Genomic DNA, 25,947 nt, shown 5'->3' on the forward strand with positions numbered 1-25,947 from the left:
TGGTGACTTTAACCTTTATGGTTCATTTACAATTACCACTCCTCTAAAACCTTTGTGCTAAGAATTAACAAGAGTTCTTCCATCTAACCATGCTCTTTGGCATCGAGGTCTCCCAATTCCAAAGTTACCATTGCACAGGCTGTTGCATAATTTTAGATGTCATGGAGAGTCCCACTGATGAAATATGAGAAGGCTCATGTCAGACCACTGACTGCTAAACACATCACTACATGAAAGATCAGTGGTGTGAAACTTTAGAAACATCGATCCAAATGAATCAATTAAATCAACATTCATCCCTCCTAAGTGTGAGGTTTAAAACTATCATTGTTGCTTTTTTTTTTTTTTTTACCCTACCTAGATTTCGAGATAAACGCTGGAATGCTTTGATGGCTACTTCTATTCTTGAATCTCCGTTAATCGACTTTGTGCTAGTTCCCTCTTTTCAACATCTTCCACTTGGTGTATATTCTTTACTTTTAGTACAGTGCATGACAGTTGCAATGCTTTAAATCTAAAACTGCCTAACAAAGCTGATGCTTTAGGTAGGGTAGCTTTAAGCTCTGTGAAGTGTTGATTAAAAACTCTTTCCCAGACTCAAACTGATCTGTTTGGAGATTAATAGAATATTAGATAAAAGGAAGACGAACAATTCAAGAGACTCCCACTCAGTCACTCTATACAAGGAAGGAAGGAAAGTATTCAATTTTTGAAAGGGAGTACCTCCTGGAGTCTTTTATTTTATATTATTACAGCCTCTAATAAGTAATCATAAAATAACCACCACTATTATCCTTTTTTTTGCCACCCATATTTCAAAGATGAGAATGTCTCACATTTATTTAAAGACATTTTTCTCTACAGAGTCATGGGGAAAGTTTTTGAGAAATTTTTAGACTTTCGGTAATAGTAATCTTTCTTAAATAAATCAGGATTACAGACACCAAAAGGAACCTGTCGATTTGTAGTTACAAACCATGATTATAGCAGGAGATACACATGTGTTTGGATTGGAACTCCAGATAATCCAGAGAAACATGAAAAAAATCTAACGTATTAGCACTGATAATATAGTTCCCATATTTTGTCACCCACACTCTCTCAAAGGAGTTATGGGTTTTAAAGAAGGAAAAGCTGTAAAATAAATGTAAACAAGATATTTTCAGATTAGATTTAACACCAAGGACCTATCCAGGGATGTGGGAGCAATTTAATCTCACCAGACTCCTTTTGGAAAACACGTTTCTTTACGACATATTAAAGTGTATTTTATAAAACAGTAGTTTAACAACGGGTCCAAATTTCCTGTAGCTAAGCAGATATTTTAGATATTAAAAACAAATGTCTTAAAAAATGTTAGCTTTGTGAAAGGTCCAAGGCAAATAGTGACTCAACTGAAGGCAGGATATTACCTTACAGCAACAACAACAGTAATTACAAGCAGCTATAAGATTTAGAATATCGATGAAGCCTGTCCCATCATTCTTTTCACGTTTCTGCTTTTATTAACCTCCATTCATGAATAAATGAACTTCTGAGCAAGAATAATACGCCACTGCTCGTTGGGAAAACTGTTTTTATTTTAAAATGATAAACAGAAATATATAATATATAGGAAACTCCTGTGCTTTACTTTTTTGGGTATAAACAATAATGCAATCCAGGTCGAAGCACAAAGCAGAAAGTTGAGAAAAGAACAATTGTTACAAGTAGATTTCCCCCCTTCAACCATCCACGAAAACTTTTCCCGGCTGCATGGTTAGGTACCTTCAGAAAGCCTCACAGCTATTAACTGGCTTTTAAATTTTAACAGGACTATTTTGAATCTTAGATTTATCAACAACTCCTTGCTTCCCATTCCACTTGCTCTAAGAACTGAGTATATAATTTTTTTTAAAAAAAGCTCACATCCTAACTTGAAACCTCTACTTTGCGAAAAACCTGTCTAAAGAAACCAAAATGGGGAGGAGATGGTCAGAGCAGAAAGATCGCAAACACTTGACTCCTCCAAGTAGGAGGCCACTACCAACTGATGGTTGTTACTCCGGGAAAATTGAGGTGAATGATATTATTAAATTTATACCAACAGACTCGTAAGCAACAGGTTAAAAAAATCCTACAGTACGAGGAATCTTATCAGTTCTCAGCTGGAGGTCTGGGATGGCTTGCCAGGCTCTCTCCGGGTTGCTACAGCTCAGATCCACAAGTAGAAATTACATTTACACAACTTAAGTTTGCAAATAGCTCTTTATAGATAGTTAAACAAGGCCTAACAACCCAAAGTTTTAAAGTATTAAAGGCAATTAAACAGTGATTTACTGTAGTTACAAGTGAAGATTTTTAGAGATGTGAGAAAATTGAAGGAATAGGAGTGATTTGTTTTATAAGCTGAGCGTATTTACTTTGCTCTAATTCAGCTGCAGAAGCTTCACGAATTTAGCATTACAGAAGTGCTGATTAAAAAAAATGCAATAGAATCAGTTTCCTGTGAACATTTCATATACTGAAAACATACGATTTATAACACTTTGAAATATATATTCAATCCACATCAATTCTCAAATCCTCTCAATGGAAAGTACCATTACTTTACACAGTTAAACCATCACTTCTAAAATACAAAAAACTGTAGACCACTGTGCTTGACATTATACATTTTAAGCCATCCAGGAGCTGGATAAAATGACATTTTGATTTTTCCTCCTGTGTTGTTTCTGCTAAAATAACATAAAAAAATATGCATATACGACCACTGACAAAAGATCACTTTAATTTGCCATCATTAAAACTATAAGAACTAATTAATGTACTACTATACCTAACACAGATATTATCCATTTTAAAACTTGCTGAAATCAGTTCATAATATAAAAACACTTTATCCATGAGGTGGTTATTTTAAGTTATTTTTCTGAGGATTCAGTTCTAAGTCATTTTGGGTACATTTTATCATGTCCTCAAATAAGGCAGGCATATTGTTGCATACACTTTAAAAAAGAATGAAAAAATCAGATCTTCATTTATTAGAAACAGAATCTTCACTAGGTAATTAAATTCTTCAAGTAATTAAAAATTGATAATGTTAAGATTTAATATTTGAATTTAAAAGTCAGCAAAATCTTAACTTATTTTACCTCATATTTCACAGTGTTGGCCAGATCTCAGCTGAATTAAAATACTTAATTGTTGAAACTGTAGGGCAAAACCCTACAGAGAAAGTGGACTACTGAAAATTATTACACTGGATTGAGAGGAGAAAATCTTTCACATCAGGTCTTTCTCTTTCTGCTGCAACAGAAAACTAAAAGATTCATTTTAGCCCCAGTTAGTCTTTCAGAAGGAAAAGGCTTAAGGGTACACAGGTTCATTTTCCTGAAGACAATAAAAAATTCCATCCCTAAAAAGGTCTAACTCCACGAAAGCTCAGAATAGATCATTCTAGTCAGGATTAACCACAACAAACTTTCTCCACATTAAGATTTAAAAAGCAAAACTTAAGTATGCCATCTAAATTACAATGCCACTCAATACACATTATATATTTAAAAACTAAAATCAATTCTAATGATAAAGTTGGAAATTCCATTGAAAATAGGACCTTTCACATATACACTTACAAGGTTTGCTCATTATTGTGTTTTAAACAATCTCTTCTGAAATTAGAGGTGTGTAAAATCTCATATTCAACTGGCAAGGATTTTCAGCAGTAATGCGGCTTCGGTACTTTATAGATTTTTACGCAAACTTTTTCTTCTGGTCTCGAAATGAAAATAGATCGTTAGGGAGAGAACAATTTGCACTCCCAAAACTACATAGTACATCATGGCATTCATGTTCTGTATTTAAATTTGGCTTTTGGAGGGGTGGGGGGCTTCCTTAAAAAAGGAGGGGGGCATAAGACGCCCTCAGGGAAAAGTTTACTTAAAATGGAAGTCTGGAGTCTAGGATAAAAATTTGCTTCTGTTCGGAGACAAAAAAATGGACATGATGGAGGGACGGAGGACGGCGGGGTCGGGGAGCGGCGGCCGCGCGGCAGCGGGCGGTAGGACCGCGCAGACGCCGCTCGGCCGCGCCGGCTGGGTCGGGGCACTCCGAGGCGCGCGGGCCGCGCGGGGCAGGGCGCTGTCGGCCTCCCTCTGCGCGCGGACGGGCGGCGGAGGCCGCGCTCGGCCCGCAGCAAGCACGGCCAGTGCACCCATATTGCTTTGACAGTTGCACTCATCTAGAAATAATGCAAAACGCTATTTAGATGTATATATCACGACCCTGTGCTCTGGGAAGAAAACAATCTAATGAAGGGCTGGGAGGCTGCTCGCCGGCAGCAGGCGGCAGGAGACGGGCGGGGGCGGCCCCTCCCCGGCGCCCGCTCTCGCCTCCTACGGCTCCTCGGGCTTCAGTCGGTGCGAGCGCCGCGTCCCGGCCGGCCGCAGGGAGCTGCTCTTGGCCTCCGAGGCTTCGGTGAAGAATTTGAAAATAGACTGGAAGCTCTTCCAGGACGTTAGCTCGTGACGGTCGGTGCCTGCAGAAGACACAGAGTCCGTTACCAGGGGGCCCCGCGGTGCCGGCGCGGCGACTGCCAGGCCGGGCCGAGGCCCAGGCCGCCGTCCTCCGCCCCGCGCCCCGCCCCGAGCCCCAGCCCCCGCGCGGGCCGCCCGGCCCCTCCCGACCGCACCTGTACCTGCGCGCTCGCTCGGCCCCGGGATCGGAGGGAGGCTGGCGTCCGCCACCCCCGCGTCTCCGCGGGCGGCGCCCGGGGGCGATCGGGGCCCGAGACCCATTCCGCCCCGACGGGAGGACGCGGCCCAGACCTCCCCCGCGGGTCGCGCGAGGCGCAGCCGGGCGGCCCCGGGGCCTCAGCCCCTCCGGGCCAATGGAGGCGCGCGGCGGGAAGGGCCCCGCCCTCTCCCGCCCCGAAACCACCCACTGGCCCAGGCTCGGCGCGCGCGCGCGGAATCCGGTCCCGCACCCACCCCGGAGCACCCACGTTTCTTTTGCTTCCCAGGAGAAAAAACAGATCGGAGTTTTCTTGCCTCTCTCGGAAGCTGTGCTGTGAGACATGATTGTCTCAGCGAGGTCACTGCGACCAACTTATACGGGAAGCTTAATGAAGGACCCGATTCAAAAGAGACTATGCCTGGAAGTGTCCTAGCAGGCTACATTTTTACAGATTTTAGGGGACAATTTTAGAAAGGCTAAAAACAAATGATTCAAAGCAGTGACTACTAAAGAGCATCTAGGCCTCCTATTTTGCCAGGAGGAATTCAACTTAGAAAATGTAGGTTTAGTTGTCAATTTACAGGGTTATTTTATTTTACAGCTTCTTTCTGTGGTTTCAATTTAATACTAATGTAAAATATTTTTCAAATCAAATCTACCTTCAGTTTAACATAGGCAAAAAAGAACAGTGAGGTAGACATAAGAACAGATGAGGACATTAATCCGTTTTTGACTCCCTGTGATAGCTTATATCATTTTACCGGTAGCTTTATAACTGAACAAGTTTTTAATTAAAAAATAAAAATAATACGAAGACTATCCCATAGAAATAATGAGTGAATAGCTTTGAAACAGTTGAAATCTCTCCCTAGATCACTCAATTATGCAGGGGGATACTGCCTAGAAGTCTTAGGATTCGGGGCCTCTGTCTGATACTTTAACATTGTTAATGATAATTCTTTAGTCTGTAATAGTAGGTCATTGCTATGGTTACTCTACAATGGTGCAACACTTTGCTTTCCCCTTCAGCTATTCGCGGAGACCTGGTAACCACATTTGTTGCCTAGCAACAGTTTTGTGACAGTATCACAATCTGGGAGTTACAACAATAAGGATGCTATGGCTGCAGTCGGCCAGAGAGCAGAAAGCTACAGTCTGTGCATGTGACTTAGCTGTGGGAGCCGGCCCTACTAGGAACCCCTCTCTTTACAAGTGTCCTCACAAGGATGCCCTCTATGCTCTTCTCTGCAGATTGGCCTTATGAACCTGCATTTGGAACTAAGATCCAGTACTGAAGTCAAATCCTTGAGAAATATCCCCCAACACTACTGTATTGAGACTACAAAATGAGATCATTTCTCTATTTGCTTACTCATTTCGGGCAAAATTCAATGTTATTCAGTGGGGGAGAGAAAGGAGTATAGGTTTATCCTGGCAAATCCTAAAGTGCCTGACTGGATTTTGACAAGTCTTAATAGAATTCTTGGGGAAAAAAGTCATATATATCCCTGCCTGCACCAATAGGTGTGTAAATTTTCAAGTTCTTTAAAATGTATGTAACGTCTAGATATTTATTATTATAATTTTCACTGATTTTTTTTCAGATGTCAATTGTAAAGAATTCTTTTGAATTTAGAGACATTTTATTCTCCAAATCCAAGTAAGCAGTTCTAGATATGCTCAGACATACCTTCTTTAAATAGTATTTTGTGGGTATATCTAGAAGGGGGTCAAATTTCTCGAGAGGTCTATGAAATGCCTGTCCCTATTTCTATTGTGCTTGCAATCCTAGTTTCATTTCAATAATAACTACTAATTGCATTTATAATGATAAAATATTTAAAAATCAATTGTATTTCTTCTTTTTGAAAGACTATTCTCAGATGCATAATACATGGAAACACCGATCCCCTAACACAATAAGAAAAAAAAAAGGTGTTAATTGTCTCTTTTCCCTCTCATTTCCCATGCTTCCAGGCTCATTTGGCATTTCCTCCATAGTGATCACACTTATACTTACTAGGGTTACCAGGGCTATGATCAGTTTGTAAGCTTTCTCCGAGATCTCTTCTCATAATCCCTCCCACCCCTTGAAAACCAATTCAATCTATGAATCTAGAGGGACCTAAGGAGTCAATGGTCTGAAGCAATTTTAACTCCTTTATTTTTTCTTTCCTGGTGACAGTCTTTCTAAAGGATGAACAAATTTCCCTGATGATAAAATCACTGCAAAGCGTTTTTAGTTTTAGCTTATGAGGACTCTCTGGTTGATTAGTCCGGGGCTGAAAAGACCACAGTCCCTGAGATAACCAAGTACCTGCACTGGCTCTCAACAGTTAGCCTTGCAATTTTTTTTTTTTTTAAAGATTTTATTTATTTATTTTTTTCCCCAAAGCCCCAGTAGATAGTTGTATGTCATAGTTGCACATCCTTCTAGTTGCTGTATGTGATGTGGCCTCAGCATGGCCGGAGAAGCGGTGCGTCGGTGCGCGCCCGGGATCCAAACCTGGGCCGCCAGCAGTGGAGCGCACGCACTTAACCACTAAGCCACGGGGCCGGCCCCTTAGCCTTGCAATTTAAGAGTATAAATCATGAGAATGTGTGTTCTGTCAGAGGAAGGGAATTTGCTAGGAGTCAAAGTAATAAGCAAGGTGGATTAGAAGCTGAATTACAGAGAATGGAGTGTGTGTGTGTGTGTGGGGGGGGGCGGTGGGGAGAACTCTCCCGAAACTAAGGAGTGGTAACATGAATATTTTATACAAAAATGGTTTTCTAAATTTTTGAAAGTAGGTTTTTAATAATTTTAAAATAGCATTTGGAACTTAGGTAATTGCATGTCCATCTGGGGCTACATATACACATTTCAAGAATGTGTTTGGAGACTGTTTTCAAAAATTGAGGGACAAAGTTCAACAAAAATATTTACAAATTAATACGAATATCTACCCATAGCAATGTTCAGAGAATGGAAACTTTTGAGAGCAGCTTTCTAGTACCTAAAAAAGACACCACTTTAGGGGAAATTATTCCATCAGGACAGAAACACTAGGCCATTATATTATCTATACATAAAAGGATATAAAAGGGGAAAGTTTAGGCCAACCAAAAAGGCAGCCATTTATTAATAAGCTGCAATATGTGTGGGTAACATGGAAACTAGTCCATTTAGTACTAACCATGCTATTTGAAGGAGATAAACATGGTTTTATAGTCGAGGCCTGGTCTTTTCTCTACCACAACTTTACCCTTATCAAAAGCTCCTCTTTTTAGGGACTGTGAACTTCTCCCCATTTTTCAAACCCCCATTGTCCTGATCTAGGTTCCCAAAATATAGGGAAGAAAGAATTTTCCCATATTAAGGATATGCCATGTTCTCAGGGAATGATTTTTGTACCCTTTTGGATTGGCAGGCTTTTGCCTACTGGATAATTCACCTTTGGTGTGAATTCAGTTTCCTAATGCACAAAATCAATTCAATATCAAAATACAATGTATAGGATTTCAGTGCTTCATTATAAAAAATGCTTTGCTCAGTCTCACTCAGTCGTTCTTAATGGGCATGGTAGTGGCTTCTGGGGCATTTTGGAAATTTGTTGGGATATTTTTGGTGGTCAAGATGATCGGAAGGAGCTATTAGATTCAGTGCGAGAAGGCCAGGGATGGTGGACATTCTGCAATTTGCAGGGCAGTATAGCATGATGAAGAATTGTCCTTCATCCCACATGGTTTTCAAATGTTCTACCAGCTATTCATGTAATTGAGAAACCAGTTTATAATTATATGGGCTTAGAATTTTCTCAAAGTACTTTTGGCATGATTTTAATATACACGGAATTTTCCAGGAATCCAACTGCCATGTAAACTGCAGGACTGTGTACTTTATACTTTATGTTGTTCAGAATATTACCAAGAGTGGTTTACCACATGAGAAAATCTCATCACTGATGGCATCACTATCCACGGTACCTGAGTTGCCCGTAAGCACACATGCATCAGCCTGCATTTGTAGCTGTCCACTTCATGGTGATTCTATGCACAGGACCAAGTATCTGACTATTAGGTCTTCTCATGTAGACTTTCCCCGAGCACTTTAGATATTGATATGCATATTATTTTTATTATGAGTTACTTTTCCTTTATTCCTTCTATATGTTAACTAGGGCATTATAATAATTTAGCAATCTTGTAAGTAGGTGGATTATATTATCTCTAGAATTTATTTCAGGATAGTAAAAGCACTGCATACTATTTGTGGTAATAGGAGGTATTTAGGTGATCAAGGGTCAGCTTAAAAATGCATAGTTAATTCTTTTTTTATTACATTAGAGATTAATTTTCCCTATAACCTGAACCCTACTCTAGCCATCTCTTTTATCCTTATTCAGAGTAGAAAATGCTTTTTATTTCTCTTACTGTTCCTTCCACAAATACTGTTTGTCAATGATGTTGTTCATTGTGAAATAACCAAAAGGCAGGGGACAGGGGATCTTCCAATTAAAATACTACACCGAATATTTATCCTTTCCTATCACTTGTTTTAAAAAATGAACTGTAGCAAATTTCAAAGCAGTAAAGAGAGCACAAATGGTCAAAAGGATTAGAAACTTTAAGTATAAAGGATGAGCCTATAAATCATATAAGAAAGATCAAATTGCTAAAATGTGTCATTTGTTTTCCCAAAAGACTATATATTTAAGAAAAAGTGTATTGTAATGGAACTGAAAGAGAAGGAAGCTACATTTATGTAATAACATTTAGAAATTAAACAAAAAATGGTTGGAAATGGCATTGAGAGTGGAACGCTCAAAGAATAGGATAAGAGAAGAAAACACTGCTGTATCTTCTGTCTTGTCTAGTTCTCTTGCGTCTTCCTGTGATGACTTCCGTACAAGTATTTCTTACAAGTCTGCCTTGTCCACAGTCCTCCTCACTTGATCTTAGTGCTTAGATTTTTTTTTTTTTGGGCAGAAACTATGCCAAAATATGCTACTGAGTTAGCAGCCAAAATCCTGATGTTTCCTTTGGCAGATGTAGACTGCTCTGAAGCTGTATCTCATTTTATGCAGTAGATGTCTTAAAAAGTTATATGTAAATATAATTTCTGTAAACAGAATACTTTTAAAGGAAGAAGTGGGTTATTTACTTCTTCAATAAATCTTTTAATAAAGTGGAGAATTCTCTGGGAAAGCAAATAATCATTCTTCAAATGATATTACACACATACATACACACACACATATACACACATCAGATTTGCCAGAGATGAGGTGTACTAGTAGAATATGATGGACAGTCTGAGTAAGTTCTCACCAAAGATATAATTGAGAAGAATTTCTTGGTCAGCCATTCACTATTCTAACTATTGCTAGTTACCTTATTTTACACGGTCCTAGACCAAAAGGTCATGAATAATTTTGAAAATCTATGCAAAATTTTAATTTTAGGGTCTGATTTAGAATAGGGAATATAACTGTTCACAAAGTCACCTTTGAATAGGAAAAGGCATTTCTCTAATCTTTGTTTTGGGGGAAAAACTAGCATGTGCCCCTACCCTGTCACTGACACCCACCCCCTGCAATAAAAGAATTCATTTTTAAAGGAAAAGGTAATGAATAAATTTTATAAGTTTCCTATGATAAAGGGGGAAAGAAAAAAAAAACCTAGAAAGATATGAAACATTAATATTAACATGATAACATGTCTATGATGCTTTCGAAATGACAAGGCTTGATTTTAAAAATTGATCTTTAACAAGAAAAAGAAATATGGGCAATGAGGAAGTAATGAAGACCCTGTCAATAAGCTATGTTGATAATAACAGGTAAGGGAATTCTTGAGAAAATCTAATATATAAAAATCAGGAGGTCTGTAATATGCATTATTGAGTCCCAGGGGGATTAACTAATGAACTTGTGAGCTCACCAGCAGTTATTTTTAGAAAGTTATAAAGAATTAGAGAAATATCAGAGCACTGAAAAATAATGTGCTTTCTAAAAAAGAAATAAAATATAACTACTAAAATTCATTTTAAAATGTATTCTAGAGCTTCTAAGGACTGTATCATTTAAAAGAAAAATACAAACTTAGCAATATTTGGACAGAGAAGGACTCCTAAGAGAGACTCTCTAAGTTAGAAGGCACAAGTGTGAGACTCAGCCACACTGAGGGGCAGCAAATGGAGTCACGTGGGAGTGCTCGTTGAGACCGTGTAAGGTAAACGCCAAGTGCAGCTCAGTGAACGTGTTGCATTGCCTTGTTAAATTACTTGTATAAGATAGAGGCAAGTCTCTTTTCTTTGCTAACACTGTTGCAACCCTGTTAAAGCTGAGATTTGTGTTGAGACCCTAAAGGCAAGTCATCATGCTTGACCAGAGATAAGAGACAGGCTGAAACAAAGACTTAAAATCAGTGGTAGAAATTTGTGGGTAATTTGCAGCTTCTGGAGCAGCCTGTCCTTCCCTCCAGCTTTTTTCCTCTCTCTCTCATCTACGGAAGGGGAGATGGGGGCCGGGCGGGTACGGCATGAGACAGCTTAAGATCCAGGGAGACAACTCTAGGAAGTCAACTTATCCTTAGGCAGAGTAGACGGCCTGCGGTAGCTGTGGGTCTCTCACATTGGACCTAGCGGACTTCTCTAATCAACCTTCTCCTAACCAACAAACAATGGGCGCATTTTTATTGCTTGAATTGCCTATCAAACACAGACAACTGGTGTAGAAGCGCTTTCTTTGGTTTGAATTCTTGTCTCACATGCTACTCTTACTGTTGCCATAAGGCCTGGCCTCCAGGGATATTGTTTCCCTTTAAAATTTGAGCCCAGGTATGGGCAAAAGCTCCCTTTTTCCAATTTCCCGTTGTCATTTTCAAAAGTAACTTTATCAAAGGATTGCAAGAGCACAGAGCACTAAAGAAGCGAATGCAAAGAATCATAAAATAGTTATTTCCATAATACAGGTTTCTGATCCTATTATTCCCAACACTCAGCAGAGAGCTTTACGGGGCCCCTATTCTAAAACAACACTGTCTGAGAGGGCTAGTACAACTTTACAGATATCTTGTCAGGCTTCCCTTTCTCCCAGCTTCTCTGTTTCTAGCTAGGTGCCTAAGGCTTAGGGCTGCCAGTTTGACTGTGTGTGTGTGTGTAAGAGGGGAGGGAGGGAGAGAGAGATTGAAAAAGACTGAGGGAGGGAGGAGTGAGATAGAGAATGAATTAAAGTACTTTCCTTATTTCAAAACCAAAGCAAACCAAACCAAACCATTTACTAGTTCAAATATCTGAATCATCTGTGGTCCTACTCTCTCAATTGTGGATTCTACTCTAAAGGATATAATTTGTGGGCAGATAGTTTTTCCAGAGGTCCTATGATTGATTAATTTATACATTCATACGAGTATTTATTGTCTGCCAGGCCCTATTTCTCGGGGCTGGGGACGCAGTGGTGAGCAAGGTATATAAAAACTCCGTCCCTATAGCATACATGCTAGTGAGGATGACAGGCAATCAACAGGTAAACCAATGAACGTGATAATTACAGAGTCAGAAGCACTATAAAGAAAACACAAGTAAAGAGAATGAGGAGGAGGAGGAGGTGGGGCGAGGAGAAGTAGTCATTGATCTAGACTGGGTGGAGAAGACGTCCGACAGACCTGAAAGGCAACAAGGAACCAGATGAAGGTCTGGGGGCAGAGTGCTGCAGGCGGAGTTCTGGGAGAACAAGAGCAGGGGCTCTGAGGAGGAAGGAGCTCGTTACCCTAGAGGAACTGAGAAGCTGGAGAGACTGCAGCGTGGTGGCTGAGGGGGAAAGTGGCAGAAGATGATTCAGAGAGGTGGGCAGCCTCCAAGTCAGGTGAGGTCTCACAGGCTACAGTGAAAGGTTTGAATTTTATTCCAAGTGCAATGGAAGAGCTGTTTGCAGAGTTTCAAGCAGAGGAGAAATACAATCTGACTTGCATTTTAAGATTGGTCTGTGGTGAATAGTGAATGGATTATGGGGAGTTAAAATGATGGATTTAACCCTTCCTGATGGCATTTACCAACTCCTCCCACCTCTAGAGCATTCTCTCGGGTTCATTCTCCTACACACTTCAGAATATAAAATCCACTTACTGCTAGTTCACACAAATAAATGATATAGTAATAGTAATATGCAGTAAGAGTTGAAAGAGAGCCTAATAAAATATTTCAACATAGTGAATAAAAAAATGGAGTTTAACTAGAAAGAGCATTTTCCTAACAATTCTGCTCTTGTTATATATGCTGTTACCTCTGGTTTGTCAGCCCTTAGAAGGACCGTTGTGTGTGGTGGGAAGGTATTGGGAAGGGGAATATGCTGTCATAGCATTCCATTTCTGCAAGCAGTCTAGAGGTAACTGGTGGGCTTACTCTCCAGGCAGGCTTTTCCACTGAGTTCTTCATCTCTATGAATGAACACAACATTGTCTCAGCTACTCCAGCTCAAAGCCTCTCAGTCATCTTTGATTTTTTCCTCCCTTGTTTGCTGCCTCCTGATCCAGTTACCAAATCCTGACAATACACCTCAGCAAAGTTTTTCCAATCTTTCTTCCTTTCTGTTACCCCTGTTATCACTCTAGATTTAATGATCTATCATTTAAAATCCAGAAACTTCCTCCTAATTCATTTCATTGCCTTCAATCTCTCCTCCTCTGTTTTGTACCCTGCTACCAGAAGAAAAATTCTCAAGTATCATTTGTGTTATATACCCCTTTCTCTGCTCAAAAATATCCAATGGCTTCCCCTAATCTATCAAATTAAATAGAAATTACTTAATTTGTTTAAAGCCCTCCATTCTCCTGCTCTAGCCTTCTTTTCTCGGTTTATCCCTCAACTCTTCTTCTATAAGTATCCCCTATCCTCCCAGGCCCAGCTCAATTGACATTTCTTAAACTTTTTCAAAATCTCAAGGACTGGGCATCTGTGATTCTGAAGTCCAGCCAGAGAATAGATTACTACTGCAAATTTTTTGAAGGCAGGAGTCAAACTCATCTTCAAAAAAGATTGATAAATTTACCTTATGTTGAAGTATATGCTAGCTTTTAGATTTAAGAAATAAATTCCTCTAAAATTATGATACTCTACAACTAAAGCTGAAGAAGGCAGAGTGTTTTTCTTGCCCTTTCTATCAAACTAATGAGGTAGACTCAGGTGATCTACAGTCCATTACCAACTAGTTGATAAGCACTGACAAATACTCAAAGTATCTTCCAGATCTCTTTAGCTAAAATGCTGTGCTTATCTAATAAATACAATTTAGTAGCATCAAAAGAGGTTTAGTAAAGTGTCAGAACTGAGAAGTCTCAGAGAATCCAACTTGAACTGTTCAAGAACTTGTATTCCCAAGATAGAGTTGGTTTGGTCCAAATTTAGATGTAGACAGAAATATATCAAATATAAAATAGTAAAGACGTGAAAAGGACCCTAGATAAAATTTTGTCTAACACTTTCATATTACAGGTGAGAAATCTGAAGTTCAGAGAGGTTGTGATAGGCCAAAGTTACATGGACATTTTGCTGTAATACAGTCAATATTCACAAATTGGCTAAGCACTGAAATAGAAAAAATTTTCAGAAGATGTATGTCTAATTGCTTTAAGATCCAGTTCAATATTTACTTCCTCTAATAAGTCTTCTTTGATGAGCCTTCCCCATACCAACTACTCCTTTCTTCATGTTTCAGTATTTTGTATAGAGTGTACACTATATTATCATATACTTGCCTTGCTTAACTAGTCATTTTGTGTGCGAAAAATACCTTGCTTTATCTCCAAATCCTTTGAGGGTAATGCTTAAAAACTTTTTATTCAGGAAATCAGACTTTTGCTTTGCAGCCAATAGGAGGAGGAAGGCAGTGGAGAAAGGAGGTGGTAAAGTAGCCATTACATATTATCCCTGTCCCTTAATGATTTGGCATTTTACTAAAGCGTATAGGCCACTTTGGGAGAACTGACATTACAATACTGAGTCTTCAAATCAATAAACATGATATATTTTGCCATTTATTTAGGTCATCTTTAATGCTTCTTAATGAAGTTTTATCATTTTCTCCATAGAGGATATGTACTTCCTTTTTTAGATTCATTCATTCATTCATTCATTTACTTATTATAATTACACTTATTTTAAGATATTGTAGATTCATATGAATTGTAAGAAATAACACAGATTAATCCTGTATCCTTTTTATAATTTTCCTGAACAGTAACACCTTGTAAAACCACAGTACCATATGACAACCAGGATATTGACAATGCTACAGTTAAGATAACAGAACATTTCCATCACCACAAAGATTACTATGTTGCCCTTTTATAGTGACACCCACTTCCCTTCCAACCCCTCCTTAACCCTGGCAACCACTAATCTGTTCCCCATTTCTATAATTTTGTCATTTCAATAATGTTATATAAATGGAATAATGCAGTATGTAACCTTTTGGAATTGGCTTTTTTCATTCAGCTTAATTTTCTGGAGATTTATTCAGATTGTTGTGTGTGTCAAAGGTTTGTTCCTTTTTATTGCTGAGTAGTATTCCATAGTATGGAGGTACCACAGTTGTTTAACCTTTCCCTTGTTGAGGGACATCTGGGTTGTTCCACTTTTTTGGCTATTATGAATAAAGCTGCTACACACACTCATGCATGAATTTTTGTGTGAAATAATCTTCATTTTTCTGGGGTAAATGCCCAAGACTGCAATTGCTGGGCTGTATATTAGCTGCATGTTTAGTTTGTCAAGAAACTGCCACACTGTTTCCCAGCGTCATTGCACCATTTTACATTCCTTTCAGTAACGTGTGAGTGATCTAGTTTCTCTGTATCTTTGCCAATAATGTAGTTATCAGGTAGACTGATTTTCCCACTGTATTCTTCTTTTTCAAAATTGTTTTAGGTATTCTAGTTCGTTTGCCTTTCCATATAAATTTTATAATAATCTTGTCTTTATCTACTGTATAGTAAAGGATTGACCTTACCCAAAAAGGTATGAGTTTGACCTCTGGAGGATCTGGAGACTAAAGTTAGCCATGCAGGTGGTCAACCATGTCAATGTAACTGAGTCCCAATAAAAACTCTGGACACCAAGGCTTGGGTGAGCTTCCCTGGTTTGTAATACTCCATGTGTATTTTCACATATTGTTGCTGGAGAAGACAGCACTATCCATGACTTGATTGGAAGAGGAAAACTAGAAACCCATACTTGGAACTTTCCTGGACTCTGCCCTATGGGCCTCTTCCTTGGCTGATTTTAATCCGTCCTTTTTTTGCTGTACTAGACGGTAACCGTGAATATAACTGATTTCAGTGAGTCCTTCTGCCAAGTGATCAAACTCAAAGGTGTCTTAGGGACACCCATTTGCAGTTGGTATCAGAAGTGAGGGTGGTCTTGGGGATTCTAGAAGTCTATATCTATAAAAAATCTTGCTGGGATTTTGACAGGAATTATGCTAAACTTGTATTATCAATTTGGAGAGAGCTGACATCATTACTATGTTGAGTGACTGAATCTATGAAAATGATATGTCTCCTAGCTTTATATTTTTAGTACTGCCTATTTGTTGATGCTTTACTATGCTCGTTGTTGGTATATGGAAATGCAACTGATTTTTGTATAATGATTTTGTATCCAGCAACCTTGCTAAATTATCCTTATCATCCTAAAAATTTATCTATAGATTTTGAATTTTCTAGATAAACAATCATATGTGAATAATTTCAGTTTTGTTTTTCCTTTTCTAATTCTTATATAGCTTTTATTTCTTCCAGTCATAAATTTAAGAAAACTTTAAACTATAAATAAAATAGCTTCAAATGTATTCATACCATTACCTAACAAGATGAATAAAATCTCATAAAGCAAATTATTATGAATAACATAAAACTGGCATAAAATTGCTACATTTTCTATTTTGACTGATTTCTTGATGATGCACTTAAAAAAGACCTAGCTCTGTCAGGTAATGTCAGCTAGTTGCTGACTACTGGTCATGAAAGCTCCCTGTCACCTTATGACAGACACTGACAGCTTCTGGAGTGTCAGTTATGCTCCTAACACTGTGATTTCTTTTCATCCTAGTTAAGGTAACACAGAAATAGACTATTTTTGTTACATTCAGCCTCCAAATCTAGAGTTACCTTCACGCTGTCCAATACTACTTTAATTTTATTTCCAGTTCTCTCCCCAAAGCATTTCCGCTCTGAATGTCCTTTTTTTAAAAGTCCCATAATGCAACTGCCTTCTACATGGCAAGAATCCTTAAAGGATCCTGAACTTATTTACATAACACCATTAATACATATAGAATAATATCTTCCAAAAAGATAAAAATGCATTGATTTTAAATTAAATACGTATATTCACAAATATGTCATGTAAATGTAGTAAATTTACATTATTTACTTACAAGATTTACAATAGTAAATCTTACTATTGACTACTTTAGAAAATGACATGAGAACATATTGGATAGGACTGATTAATTCAATAGCAGATAATATTTCAGAGTATCAGGATAGGGAAAATTCATGAGCACTTAAATTAACTAAGGACTGATTTACAATAAAAATTGACCAGAACCAGATATGGCTAAACAATTACTAGAAAGGGTTATGAAAATTGTTTAAATTATAATCCTTACTGTATCTATACTGAGCTTCATCCTAAAAAGACGTTTCAAAACTCTAATTGGGCTTTCCTGCAACCGTCCAGAAGACTCACAGGCTGAAATCTTTCATTATTGCTCAAGGAATTAAATTTTCTTCTCTGGAATTAAATTTACTTCTGGCTTTGTGAATATTTGCAATCCTGGGGTTGGAGATATTGTAATGGATGTAAAGTATATTTTACACATGTCACAAAACTTGGCAAGTACATATTATTCCCACTTCTTTGCTTTGTATACTGGCTCTAAGCAACATTTTAAATCTAATTATAGGGCCACAAAGGTCCTTTTTTTCCAAGTATTTTAAAATCAGGGTCAGAATTATTACTTGGATCTTGTTAAAGTAGCAATGGATGGGAATTATTTCCCAAAGAATCTCAAATACATCCTTTGGGCATCACTGTAGATGGATGGCATCTATTATTTTATTTCTATTCCACAGAGAAAATTTAAAAATACTGATGGGAAAGCCTATCAATCCACTTACAAGGTTAACTAAGGTGGAGGATTAATCTGCACAGTAAAAAAGGAAGATGTTGGTTACTGAAAATAAGATGTCTTCAGTTGGTCAGATTTCAGTGCTGCTGGGCCAACAATTTATATCTAACAGTAGAAACATGGATTGTGGAAAACTTTCCTAGGAGAAGTTGTAAATGAAGGAAAACCTATATTATCAAGACAAAAGTACTTTAGGAATCTCAATAATAAAAAATGCTATAACCCATTTACTAGAAGAAACATATATACAAATTGTGAAAAAGGAGGCTAAAAATTACACATCTCTACAGTGATTTAGGAAAAAATTTAATATCATATTAAGAATACAGTAGTCGAATTACTTTTGCTTGTTTAATAGTTATTTATTCATATCTTTTATTGAAGAAAGCATTTGACATGACATATACATTATAGGAGGATAAAAGAAAAAGAGGTGAAGAGAAATCGGATGAAGACAGGGATAAGGGAAGACTAATCCATAAGGATGACTAATACAAAGACCTAGACAATTGCCAGGTGCTGGCCCAAAATTTGACTGAGCTCCCTGCTGATAAATACAAAGAGGGTAATACAACTGATTATGATTCACTGCATCTAGGTGATGGAGATCAGTTGTTTTTCACATTTGTGTCTTTAGTTCGGACTTATGACACAACACTAAAGAGCAACCTGGTAGGAGTAACTCAGAGGACATGAGATAATGTGTTTCAGGTGACCTGACAGTCTATGATAGTTTGGCTTGCTCAAGACATAAAATTAAGCACATCTAAAGGAATGGATAGACTGTATCTCCTTTAGACAATTGTATTTTTTTACACAATTGTATTATTTTTGGTTTTGCCCAATAAGAATTGAGCAACATAAAGTCTGAGGTTACATTCTCTGGCAAGAACTAGGATGACAGATTGTTTTTGCTATTTTGGGGTCATCAACATGCTTTAATATCTACTCCAGAAATTATGAATCCTAGCCAGGATAGTGCCAAATTAATGGCTCCTTTATCTACTAAAAAGGAGGCTAAGAGACTGCCTGGGGGAAGGAAGGGGCAAGATTTTCACTAAAAAATAGTTTTGACTTTATTCCAATATAGGAATAACTAGATTCTAGAGGTCCCAAATCCCCAGCATGTCTGTAAAACTTTCTGCCTGGGTATTACTCTAACCACAAATCATTATCAGTAAATAGCCCACAGAATATGGAGAATTTTTAAAATTCAATTTTAAGCTAGTAGATTTAAACTGGTAATATGGTTGTAATATGTACTCCTAGTAATTATTATCATCATTAAGAAATAAAAGTAAAGTTAAAATTAATTACTATGTTCCTGGCACAGCACTAAGCACCCATACATGTAAAGCTGAGAATAATTTTATAAAGTAGGTGGTATTATTCTCATTTTGCTGATGAAGAAACTGAGGTCTAGAGAGGTTATGGAACTTTCTGAAGGTCATGGTGCTAGCAAAGAAGAACATCTGCTCTAGGAAGGCAGGGACTTCGCTTTGTTCACCCTTTATTCCTATTGCCTGGGGCAGTGCCTGACACAGAAGAGGCTCCCGCTAAATATTTGTAGAAGTAGCTGAGTCCAAATGCCAGGCTATTAAACTCTACAACTCAGGGCTACTGGAGTATAAGCCAATTGATGGTTTTAGTTTAAGGCAGTTGATCGCTTACCTCTTTTTTATTTTTATTTTTTTAATTATTATTTATTTTTTTTGCGAGGAAGATCAGCCCTGAGCTAACACCCATGCTAATCCTCCTCTTTTTGCTGAGGAAGACCGGCTCTGAGCTAACATCTATTGCCAATCTTCCTCCTTTATTTTCCCCCAAAGCCCCAGTAGATAGTTGTATGTCATAGCTGCACATCCTTCTAGTTGCTGTATGTGGGACGTGGCCTCAGCATGGCCGGAGAAGTGGTGCGTCAGTGCGCGCCCAGGATCCGAACCCGGGCAGCCAGTAGCGGAGCGCGCGCACTTAACTGCTAAGCCACGGGGCCGGCCCAGCTTACTTCTTTTTTCAAGTCATGAGATCTACTGTGTCCACTTCTTGTGTTGTTAAGGTAAGTGGGAAAATAATAGCTAACTTCAGTATACTAATGTGGACTTTTAGAAGATATTTTGGCGCAATCAAGATTTTTTTTTTTCATTTTCATATTCTTTTCCTGAGCTGGTAAGCCTAACTGGATCAAAGAATAGGTTTAAATACTGAATGATTCACTTAATTTTATAAGGATAAATATTCTACATATATCACAACTATAGACTGAAGCCTTTAAAGCGTTCAGGAAAGGTTCACAATTACCTCCTGTTGATCAAAGGGGAATAGGACTGGAACATATGGATGGTCCAACAAAAGAACAGCCCAAAGTAGAAAGCATTTTTCTTACCAATGGGTAACTAGTATTTGCTGTTAGTTCTGTGGAGTCCATTCCAACCCCTAGTGACCCTGTGTACAGCACAGCAGAGCCCTGCTTTTTGCGCCACCCTCTCTCACCTTCCAGCACTATATCAGACAATGCGCTCTACTGCTATTTATAGGGTTTTCATGGCCAATTTTTCAGAAGTGGATGGCCAGGTCCTTCTTCCTAGTCTGTCTTAAACTGGAAGCTCCACTGAAACCTGTCCACCACGGGTGACCCTGCTGGTATCTGAAATCCCCTTGGCACAGCTTTCAGCATCACAGCAACATGCAGCCACCACAGTGTGACAACCGACAGATGGTTGGTATGGTTTCTTGATGTGGAAAAGAACCCAGGCCACTGTGGTGAGAGCGCTGAATCTTAACCACTGGACCACCAAACCAGTATACCATAGGCAAAAAAGAATACAAACACTTAGTGCATTTTTCTATTTAATTTCTGCAGCCTTTCCTTTCCTCTCTTCATTCTCTCATTAATTTCATCTTTTAAAGCCAGATGAAAACCTGTTGTAACACCCAGTTTTCCCAGTTATGTTTTGAAAGGTGGGCACTAAACACAAAAGTTAGCGCAGCAGCCATGTCACCAAATAAATTGATGACCCATGCCACAGTGATATGACATGGAAGCAGTTAATGCAATACAGAAAATAACTATTAGTGTCATAGGTTAACATGATACTTCTAAGAAATCTGCATATTCTTTCATTCTTTCTATCCACATTATCATCTTTTTTGCTAAAACAGCACCTTGAACACGTCTTGAGTGTGGGAAGATAAGCATTTGCTCTCAGTGACTACAGATAGCAATCTTTCATAAGCCACAACGCAAACCTACTGGAGAAAAGAGCCTCAAGGTCAACGCTTCTAACTTTAGATAGCCAATCAACAGGTCATTTCCTAAACATGAGGTTTCTGTGTAACCATTCCAGATCAGTATTTTTAAAAAGAAGAATAATTTCATTCCAACACAGCACAATAAGCTTGTTGTAGACTTTAACACAGAAAGCAACATTTTCACTTTTATGTGACTCACATTTCTTCCTGACATGAAAGAACAGTCAAAAGGATGAAGGGCAGCATGAACCTCAGTGAGATATGCTGAACTGTAAAAATCTTCTTATCTTTAAAGGTTTTTAAAGGTGAAATAGAGAAAATGTCAAAAATCTGGGAAGATGCAACTCCAAGACACTGAAATGTAGTATCTACAGTAATTATTAGGGAACATTTTTTAAAATTTTGGGAATAATTTTTGCATGGACTTTAAACTTGTATTTTACATATGCAACTCAAAATAGTGTACTTACTTTATAATTGATAGCCCTTCATGCTTCATTTCAGAATTGCATTTGACCCAAATATAACAGTTCAAGTTTTATGACCACAGAGGAAATACCCAACTTACTCAGAAAAGTGAATCTCTTACAAATTAAAAGTATAACTAAAGAAAGCAATTCTAGAAAAAAGGATTTCATTAAAAGTGAGTTTTAGTATTCACAACTCTGGACTTAAAGTTGTTTTCTCTTACCGCATAGTTGAGAGTAGCCTCACGGACAGTCATAATAGTGCATAATTATACATTTAAAAAGAATATTATATACTTAAATTTTATAAAATTATATAATAAGATAAATAAGATGTATCATTATGAAGTATCAGTAACTCTTTAGGTTAAAAAATTACCTCTAAAAGTGACTGGAATAAATTCACAAGGCAATTAAAATTTTCAGATTAAAACTATTTTAGATTTTTACAAGGGGAAAAATAAGAATCTCTACACCCTTTTATCTGTATCGCCATAGTCACTCTTGTATCATTCAATAAGCTCTCATGCCCCTACCCCCCGCCCCCCGCCAAAATGAAAAAAATCCTGCTTTTTTATGAGGTCTCTGGTGAAACTTTTTAAGTGGTGAAGTTTTAGGCCCCAGAGCAAGATTCTACAAATTTAACACCCCTAGAAATGTTGACAGATGCTTAATTACAGTGTTACATATGGTGGCAAACATATACAATTTGAGTGGATATTTTTATGAACAACTATCATTTAAAACAACTTTGGAAATAAAATTCATTTGTAACTATGTCATTCTTAATAAAATTGTTCTGTTCAGTTTTTTTTTCTATATTTCTCCTTACCTAAGTTCATCATAATTTTTGCAAGTAAATTTAAACATTAAGATTTTCTTTTGGTTAACATCTCAAGTTCCAAATTTTCTCTTTTTAAAAATATCATAAAATTTAGTGATAAATCATGTATAGTGATGTGATTCTGATGTTTCAGATTGAGATATGGAAAAAACTGATTTGAATGTATTCTAAGAAAATGAATCCAGAAGTATTAAATTTAAAAATAAAATTTATTTTAAAAATAACTTCAAACTTACAAAAAAGTTGCACAAATAATACAGTTAACTCCTGAATATCTTTGACCCAGATTCACCAGTTTTTAAAAACATTTGTCAGATTTGTTTTATCATTCACTCCTTCACTTCATGTATACACATACACATATTATTTTTTTCTGAACTATTTGAGAATAGGTTGCAAATATCATGCCCCTTAGTATGTATTTCCTAACAACAAGGAAATTATTTTATGTAACCACAGTATAGTTACAAATGCAGAACATTTTACATTAATAGGATACTTTTCACTCTGCCATTTGTAGGCCAATTTTGCCAGTTGTCCTTATAGCATTTTTACACTCCAGTACAGAATTCAGACCAGGATCACATAGTGAAAACTATTAAGAGTTAATAATAATTTCCTTTTATTTTCATCCATTTCTATAGATTTTAAAAGAGTTTTATTTGGTTTCAATCTGAAACTTTATAATGACTACAGTAATTCTAACACTAAGTTCTATGGCATTTTTAATAAACTATCTTAGTAAAAATACAAGAATAAGATTAAAATATTCCTAGTTAAGGTTACATATCTATCAGGGAATAAGAAATATCCATGATTCTACTTTATGAAGAAGCTTGCAATCCAGGAAAGAAGGAAATTCTTATCTCAACACATGCCTTCCTGCCATTGTCTTGTTAGCCTTTGGAGGGTTACTTGAATTAAAATTAAAATCAGTCACATTTTCTATTTGCTAGGAGTTCTAGCAAAAGATTTGATGGAGAGGAGATTGAAATCACTGACTAAAGTGAAGTTTCTAAAATATTGAAGACATATTTAACTATGATAATTTTCTTCCATACTCATTAGAAAATGTAGAATTAGCTACATACATTGTTGCTGATGGCTTAGAAATAGTTTACACAGCTGAACTGAGGGACTTAAAATTTAAGATCTATTTCTGGCTACTCTATCAAGATGCATGAAATTCTAGATAAGCCATTTAACTTTGATTTGTCCCAATTTCTCTGTTTCTAAAAGCAGAAAGAATAGTGTTTACCATACAGATATACTACTAGGATTTTAGACAGTTAACCTAGTGAAATCATAATATGAAATGTATCAAAGAAGCACAAGCCCATCTTATTACAAGGAGTCATCATAAGTAAACCATTTGCCCAGGAGAGCAAGAAAGGACTTTACTGGTCAACCTATGTTTGTTGTAGAAAACACAAATAAGTAAAAAGAAGAAAACCGAAATCACCACTGATCTCAAGAATCAGAAATAACAACCTGGAATATATTTTTTCAGACATTTTTTTCCTATTCATAAACATATACTTTATTTTTTTGTTTACAAAAACACATTACTGTAATCATGGAAAAATTAACCATATTTGAATACAAATGCATTTAAAAATATATACTATACCGAGGATTCTTGTTCTGGTAATCAGTTAACCCTACCACTGGTAACAATAATAAACTCTGGACAAAATATAAAAAACAGCTATTTGATGGCATTGGAGAGCAACCAAAAGCAGGTAGAAATCAGAGGAGATTAAACCCTTCAAAGAAGGGATCTATACTGGGTAGCTCTTCACCTAAGAGAATTCTCTTTTCCGTATGGTGCAGGGGGGCCAGAACCTAAGCAAAAGGCTACAGTTACTGGCTTGAAGTGTCAAAACATAAAGTTTGGGGATATTAGAACAGTTGGAAACTAGGAAGGGAAATTCCTGAAAAAAGAGCCAACCCCAGAGGGGGAAATTTCCAAATCTGTGTATATATTTCTTTCAGTTTTTTAGGTGAATTCTGGATTATGTTTGTATGAAGAAGACTCCAAGGAGCTGGTAGAAGGCTACAGCTGGAAAGCTGAAGAAGCTGAGCAGAGAGTTGAGCTGCTGTCCGCCACAGAAAAGACAGTTTAGAGTTTGAGTCTCATCAAATTAAAGAGGGTGGATAAACACCTTGGGCTTTCCACTGAAACCCAAAAGGGTCATTCTCTAGGAGTAAAAATGATGTCCCAGGTTTAAGGGTTTACCCTAAAACTAAGGGCAAAAGTCACCACAACAAAGTGTAAAACCAAGTCTGAACAAATTCAAGGTCATCTGCTAGTAGTTTCAATACCCAGTAGAAGAAAAACCCACACTCTTCAGAAGAATATGACAGAATCCTGAGACTCAACAACTCAACTCAACATTGAGGATGTCCAACATATAATAAAAACTTATTAGACGTGCAAAGAAATAGGAAAATGTGATCCAAAGTGAAGATGGAAGGAAAAAAAGAAAACAAAAGAAACAGACTCAAAGATGACCCAGATATTGGAATTAGCAAACCAAGACCTTAAAGCGACTATTATAAATATGTTCCAAGATTTAAAGAGATGACCATAATCAGTGAAAGATAGAGTATTTTAACACCTAAAAAGAACCAAGTGGAAATACTGGAACTGTCAAGTAAAATATCTGAAAGGAAAATTCACTGGATGAACTTACTAGCCACCTGGAGAAGGCAGAAGAAAGCTTTAGTGAAGTTGAAAACTAATCAGCAGGAATCATCCAAACTAAAGAACAAACTAAAGAGCAAGAAGATTGGGGAAAAAAATGAACAAAGGCTGAGTGACCTGTGAAAGAAGATAAAGCCACTTAATTTATGTGTAATTGGAGTTCCGGAGGAGAGAAAAAATATTTGAATAAATAATATCCATGAATTCCAAATTTGGTGAAAAACGTTAACTTCTGAATCAAAAAAGTCCAGCAAATGCTGAACAGGATAAATACAAAGAAAAGCACATTAGGCACATTATAGTAAGACTACTAAAACCCAAAGATAAAGAAAAAATCTTGAAAACAGCCAAGAGAAAAAGACATAATACATACAGCAGAACAATGATACAGACAACAGCTGACTTCTCATCAGAAACAACGGAGGCCAGAAGACAATGACATGACAACTTAAAAAAAAAAAATCAAACTCATCAACCCAGAACTCTATTTCCAACCAGAAAAAAATGGCTTTTAATAAAAAATTAAGGCATAATAAAGAAATTTTCAGATAAAAAAGAACAGAGAATTTCTTGTCAGCAGACCTGCACTAGAAGACATGCCAGAGGAAGTTCTTTAGGCTGAAGGGAAATGACACCAGATAAAACTTGAATCTACAAGAAGAAATGTCCAGCATCGGAAATGGTAAACATAAGGGTAAAAATAAAGATCATTTTTTTCTTCTATTAATTAAAAAAAATACAACTGAATCTTTAATGCAAAAATTATAACAAGGTATTGTGTGGTTTTAGTGT

General features: G+C 37.2%; 1 protein-coding gene across 7 annotated transcripts in view; it reads right to left on the minus strand.

Annotated features, from left to right (window-relative positions):
- Window positions 1-1,559: 1,559 nt before the first annotated feature.
- The window catches only part of FAM172A (family with sequence similarity 172 member A), a 412,528-nt gene continuing 388,140 nt past the window's right edge, over window positions 1,560-25,947 (minus strand). For 6 of the 7 annotated variants that reach the window (XM_058530416.1, XM_058530242.1, XM_058529948.1 and 3 more), the window contains one exon: window positions 1,560-4,519. In XM_058530416.1, coding sequence (XP_058386399.1) covers window positions 4,377-4,519 — 143 coding nt within the window. In that variant the 3' untranslated portion in view covers window positions 1,560-4,376. The remainder of the gene's footprint in view (window positions 4,520-25,947) is intronic. The other variant, XM_058530162.1, reaches the window with a different exon arrangement.

This window comes from Diceros bicornis, chromosome 1 (genome assembly GCF_020826845.1).
Source record: "Diceros bicornis minor isolate mBicDic1 chromosome 1, mDicBic1.mat.cur, whole genome shotgun sequence".
NCBI classification, from domain to species: domain Eukaryota; kingdom Metazoa; phylum Chordata; class Mammalia; order Perissodactyla; family Rhinocerotidae; genus Diceros; species Diceros bicornis.